This window comes from Panicum virgatum, chromosome 1K (assembly GCF_016808335.1).
Source record: "Panicum virgatum strain AP13 chromosome 1K, P.virgatum_v5, whole genome shotgun sequence".
In the NCBI taxonomy this organism is placed as follows: domain Eukaryota; kingdom Viridiplantae; phylum Streptophyta; class Magnoliopsida; order Poales; family Poaceae; genus Panicum; species Panicum virgatum.
This window is the reverse complement of record NC_053136.1, coordinates 3,024,109-3,030,155: the sequence shown is the minus strand read 5'-3', so window position 1 is coordinate 3,030,155 and position 6,047 is coordinate 3,024,109. Positions and strand designations below refer to the sequence as shown.

General features: G+C 43.5%; 1 protein-coding gene across 1 annotated transcript; it reads left to right on the top strand.

Moving 5' to 3' along the window:
• Positions 1-798: 798 nt before the first annotated feature.
• LOC120640373 (cyclin-T1-1-like) lies at positions 799-4,783 on the top strand. Its single transcript, XM_039916232.1, has 6 exons — positions 799-1,258; positions 1,505-1,586; positions 2,666-2,800; positions 2,919-3,094; positions 3,183-3,334; positions 3,442-4,783. The coding sequence occupies exons 1-6, from the start codon at positions 1,086-1,088 to the stop codon at positions 4,368-4,370; spliced, it is 1,647 nt and encodes a 548-aa protein (XP_039772166.1). The 5' UTR covers positions 799-1,085; the 3' UTR covers positions 4,371-4,783.
• Positions 4,784-6,047: the final 1,264 nt, after the last annotated feature.

The window sequence follows — 6,047 nt, the reverse complement described above, 5'->3', positions numbered from 1 at the left end:
GGTAAATCATATCATCTCAGCTAACCTTTGCCATCGTGATGGCAATTCGCATCCTTGCCCCATCGACCGTTGGGGGTCTCGTGGGAGGAGATAAAGGGAGTTCCTTGGCGATCAGACGATCATCGCGAAGAAAAGAGGAGAGGAGTTGCTTGTTGATCGTCGCGGAGAAGAAGAGAGGAGTCACTTGGTGGACACATCTCACAAAGAGAAGTGATTATTGTAGCAGCATCTTATCCACCATCATTAAGGATGAAAAATAAGGAGTCACTTGTGGTCGACACGTCTTATTCTTAGATTTTGCATTTTCTAATAGCAATTTCGAACCTTTTTAGAGGAATCTTTTTAACCTAGCTCAAAATTTGATCTGAAACTTTCAAATCTTCCGTGTGGAACCTTTTCTGTTACAAAAAAGAATCGGAGTAATTCGTTTTCCTACTAACTTTTGTCGCAGTGTGGGTTCAACGGAGGAGAGGGGAAGCAGTGACATCGCGAAAAGTGACACGCTTTGGGGAAAAAACAATTTTTCCTTTTTCTTTTGCAACAACAAAAGGCGGAGCCGCGTGCCGGGGGAAAAAATATCCGACTTCCAGCGCGGCACCTAACCCGAGCCCCCGCGTTCCTCAAAAGAAAAAAAAACCCCGAGCCCTCGCGGGCCCCGCGCGCCAGAGACGCACGCAATACGCGCACGTGCCGCTCCGGCACGGAAAGCGAACCCACGGACGGCCACCATTCCGATCCCGGGTGCGAGCTCCAACCGCCCGCGTGGGGCGTGGGCGTGGCGCGGCCGCCAAGTCAAGTCTCCTCCGCCGCGCCGCCTCCCGTTCCGTCCGCTCCAAGTCCACCCCACGCTAGTACGAACGGGTCCTTTGTCCTCTCCCCACTCCCCTCCTTCCGGCCCCAAACCAACATCGGCGCAACGCGCAAGAGCGGCCATCGAAAGCCTTGGCCCTTAAGCTTTGCCGCACCCCCCCCCCCCCCACCCCCCCGCATCGCCGGGATTTCGAATTTCCCCTGCCTCGAAAGGGGAAAATCCTGGTCTTTTCTCTTCTCTCTCGGGCGAGTTGGCGGCGGCGGCGGGGATCGCGATGGGCGCCGCGCGGGAGGAGGGCGGCGAGGGGTACCGGTCGTGGTACCTGAGCCGGGAGGAGATCGAGCGCGACTCGCCGTCGCGGCGGGACGGCGTCGGCGCGGCCAAGGAGGCCGGGCTCCGGGCCACCTACTGCTCCTTCATCCGCGACGTCTGCCTCAGGCTCCAATTGTGAGTGGTCTCCTCTCCTTCCACCCCCCCCCCCTCTCTCGGCCTTCCTTTCCTCTCCCCTTTTCCCCAATTTCGCTTTGCGACGGGGATTCTGCTAGGGTAGATGTTAGGGCATCGGCGGCCGCATTGCGGCTCGTAATGTCGTCGATTTTGCGAGTAAATGCTTGTTCGGCGGAGTTTAATTTTACTGACGAAAGCTGTTTCTTCCCCCCCCCCCCCCCCCCCCCCCCCCCTCTGTTGTCGCAGGCCGCAGATTACAATCGCCACGGCGATCCTGCTCTGCCACCGCTTCTACCTCCGTCAATCCCATGCTAAGAACGAGTGGCAGGTAAAGATACGCGCAATGCATGCGTATATACATGCCTGATGCCTTCGAGGCACCACCCATTACTTGTCTGGGTTTATATATGCATCGTGCACATTGGTCTCCGGAGTAACCCTTTAGAAGATGGTGCTAGAGCTTACTGTGGGGTGTTGGTGTTCTGTACTCCGGACCTGATTTTGTATTTAGGTAGGATTGGTGGAGAGTATGGCGCTAGCCTTCTCTAAATAACAAATTCAGGGGCCAGGCCATGATGTATTACTGATTATTCATCCATTAACTGATTTCTGGCATAGTAATGTATGAATGCCTCATTACATGACTGTAGCAACCAGAAGCTTCCTGGCTTTCACATTGTATTGGGGTAAAATGGATACCATACTTACCTACCTTTTCCTACGGAGTCCCTAACTGACCGTTTTTTTTTCCACTTTTTTCTGGAGAAATTAACTAAATTCCTTTTCTTGTGTAGATACATTGAAAGTGTAAGTATTTTTCTTTATGGCCATCAGACCCTAACGTTACCTGACTATGTACCTTCGTTGGGTTTAGTCGAGGGTAGTGTGTCATAAGAAAACTACACAAGTATGGGTCTACAGATGCATTCAAGGTGGCTCCAGGTGAAATATGTCTATGTGTGCATACTTGAGTATGCACTGTGTTGTATCAGTCACTCGAGTGGCATAAGCCATCGTGTGTTTTTTTTTTAAAAAAAGTGAAAGATGTGCTGTAATTTGGGTCTGGATGTGAGTTTTAGCTTTAAGAAATTTACCTGGAGAACGTAAAATTGCAATCGTGGACGAAGGTGTGATTCTTTTGGAGCAACTTTATCGAACTTGAAGCAGCACATACTAATATAATACTCTTGCCAGTAAGTATTAGCAACTTGCTTCACTGCTATCTAATTTCTTTGTAGTAATATTTTTTGAAATTATGCTCTAAATTCTTCCTTCGGTCATGAATATATCTCCCTTTAATCTTGCACAAAGTTGAGTGCCCTAATTATAGCAATACAATTTTTTACTGTTAAGTCCATTCTGTTGATTTGCTAACACTTCAAGGTTACTTATCAATTTTTTTTTCAGACTATTGCAACTGTTTGCATATTTCTTGCTTCAAAGATTGAAGACACACCTTGCTCATTAAAAAGTGTAGTCATTGTGGCATATGAAACAATGTATCGGAAAAACACTGATGCTGCTAAGAGAATTCACCAGGAGGTATTTAAACTTGCCACAATCATATTTAAACTTGCCACAATCATTACTCCTGACACTTGACTGTTGCTTTTGTAATGTTTGATTGCGTTGTTGTATAACTTTTTTAGTTGAAATGCAGGAAGTTCTTGCTAAGCAGAAATCCCTGATTTTGGTCGGGGAGACACTATTGCTTTCAACCATTAGGTTCGATTTCAATATACTTCATCCTTACGAACCACTAAAGCTTGCTCTGAACAATCTGGGGATCTCCCAGAAGGAAGTGAGGCAAGGTGCCATGAGTATCGTTAATGATACGTAAGTTGTTTGAGCTATTCTGTTAACTTATTTCTTCTTGGAACTGGCAATTTTTGTTCCTGAGTTGGTTTTACACTTGTACATGCAGGCTTCCGACTACATTAGTTGTGCAGTTCAAACCACACTTCATTGCTGCTGGAGCGCTCTTCCTTGCTGCTAAATTTCATAACCTCATACTTCCTTCCCAAAATGGTAGAGTATGGTGGAATGAGTTTGATGTTGCACCAAAACAGTTGCAAGGTACACAAAAATGAAGTGATTTTTTCTTCGCATTCATTTTAACTTTATTAGTTTATTTCTCAGTTCATCAGTTTTCTGTCATGTCTGACTATCAATTATACTTGCAGATGTTATACAACAAATGACCGAGTTATTTAGGAAAAGGGACCCACACTCAATGGGTCCTGTTATCAAGCCAGTGCCAACTTCTACTCCGACAGATAAACATCAGATCAATCCGACTCCAAATTTAACTATGTCTGAAACAAATAAACAGCAGATCAAGCCGGCTCCGACTCCGACGAATAAACAGCAGATCAAGCAGATTCCAACTCCGACTCTGACAGATAAACATCAGATCAAGCCATCTCCAGTGCCAACTCCGATGGATAAACAACACATCAAGCTGACTCCAATTCCAACTACAATGTATAAACAGAAAATCAAGGCGATTCCAGCTCCAACTCCAATGGATAAACAGCAGATAATAAGCACTCCAGATCCTCCTCTAAGGCATACACAATGTTCAAGGAGAAGTTCTAGCAATTGCAATACAGAAGCTTGTGGATACGTGCCTTTGGGCAGTTCATTTGATGCCAAGTCCACCGTCAGTTCAGCAAGGTACGAAGAGAATCAGTGTCTGCGAAGGTATCAGCGAAAACACACAAATTACAACTTGGATCAGAGGTTAGGGGAGCAATCTTACCAGGGCATTCTGAAGACTGCTCGTGTTAATGAAGCAGGAATCAAGTCATTTGACAAGAAGTCTACCAGCAGGCCGGCAAGACGAACATTTGAAGAGATTTCAGATCAGCGAAGACACATAAATCATAACTTAGATGCTGTTGATACAGATCAGAGGTTAGATGAACGATCTTGCTGGGGGGCTCTGAAGGCTGACTGTGTTAATGAAGCAGGAATCAGGGACTTGAAGAAAAGAAGAGTTCAAGAGGTCACAGAGCTGCAAACTGTTCATACATCTGATACAAATGCTTGGAGGTTTGAGAGGCGAGTTAGCTATTTGAAACAAATTCATCTTGGAAGAAACAGAAGGTAGTGAGAAGATATATCATATAATTTTCTTTTTATTTGGTAAAGACTGGGTTGTCTGCTAGACTGCTAAGTGAGACAATGATGTCTTCAAACATAAGATGTGGACGGTCTGTAAATTAAGTTACTCGTGCACATCAAATGCACCCAGCTTGCAGTGAAATGCCAACAAATATTTCTGTTCTTGTTGGTGCGAATGTATATAGATGAAAATTGCAGATTCCGGACTCTAATGTCATTCTTTTTTTTTAATAACTGAGGTGTACGGCTGAAACAAATTTTGTAGACCATGCTTCGACCTGTATATAATTTTTTGTAGCAATGTTCATATGTCTGTTAGATTGCTGTCACCTCGTAGTTTGAGGTCGGTGTCCCAATACTGTATACTCTGTGAGATCATCAAGGCCACATACTTGTCTACCCTGCGAATTCTCAGTTTCATCGCCATTGTATCTGTTTTGTGCCTTGGAAAGGTTTGACGCAGCTAATGCTTTTCTTTTGTTATCGGGGAGATTGACATTTTTTTCTCATCGACACAGTATACCCTACACATCTAATTATCACTTTTTCAAATAGTTTCAACATACTGAAATATATACTGTGTGGAATTGCTTTACAACAGTCAATTTTTAGCAGAACTGTTTCAACAAAAACCTAGACATCTTTTCAATTAGACCCTTTTTTTTTCTAAGCTTCGCTACGTTGATTGTTTTGGTTTTGTCTTAACTTTTAGAAGATTGTTTCGGTTTTACAAAACTAAAACGACCCACGCTCGGAATGGATCGAGTATTACTCGGTATATGCAGATGGAGTTTCAACTTGAAGCTTCACGGCGACGTTTGCTATTCCTGGTTTCTGTGCTTGATAGAGATCTTTTCTTGGGGCGCTCACAGCACCAGTTGTTAACGGGGGTCCGCTAATTTGCGGGCGCGCGCCACGAGAGAAACCAGCGAACGATTTCGGACAAGTACTAGTTTTTCCTTTGCAATCACCAGCGCACGGACGGGCCACTGGTTTTTTTTTTCGGTGCCACGGAAGTGCACTGCACGCTCGCGCCATCATGGTCCCGACTCCCGAGCCGGCTCTGCTAAACGGCGGGCACATACCAGGAGGATTATGAGCGCTTCATTTCACGCAGCATATTGTTTTTCTTTTTTGGAAAATTTCTTTTTCCATGATTTTCTATTTTTAAAAAGTTAGGAGTATAGCTTATATACTTGTATAACTTATTCCCTTTATATAACTATCAGATGATTTTTTTAGCATAACTTCTCAGACAATAATTTCTCAGCACATTTTCTAGGATATGCATAACTTTTACGTATATTTTTTCCAATCAATTTTTTATAGAATAATTTTCCAACATAACTTTCATGACACGTACAACTTTTACTCATAACTCTTTCAGACTACTTAATTTAATTTTGAACATAACTTCTATATAAATGTTATCAGAAAAATTTCTTACGCAACTTTAATACATAAGTTCGGCATACGTCTGTAAAAAGTATAAGTTCTCGATACAACTTTTAAGCATGCTTTATACAAAATATTTATCAGAAGAATATCTCGAAAACACAATATAAAGTTGGTAAACAAAAAGACTGAAAAAAGAAAAGAAAAGAAAGCAAATACTAGGCATCGCAAAATGTAAAGGAAAAAAAAATTAGAACATACATGCACG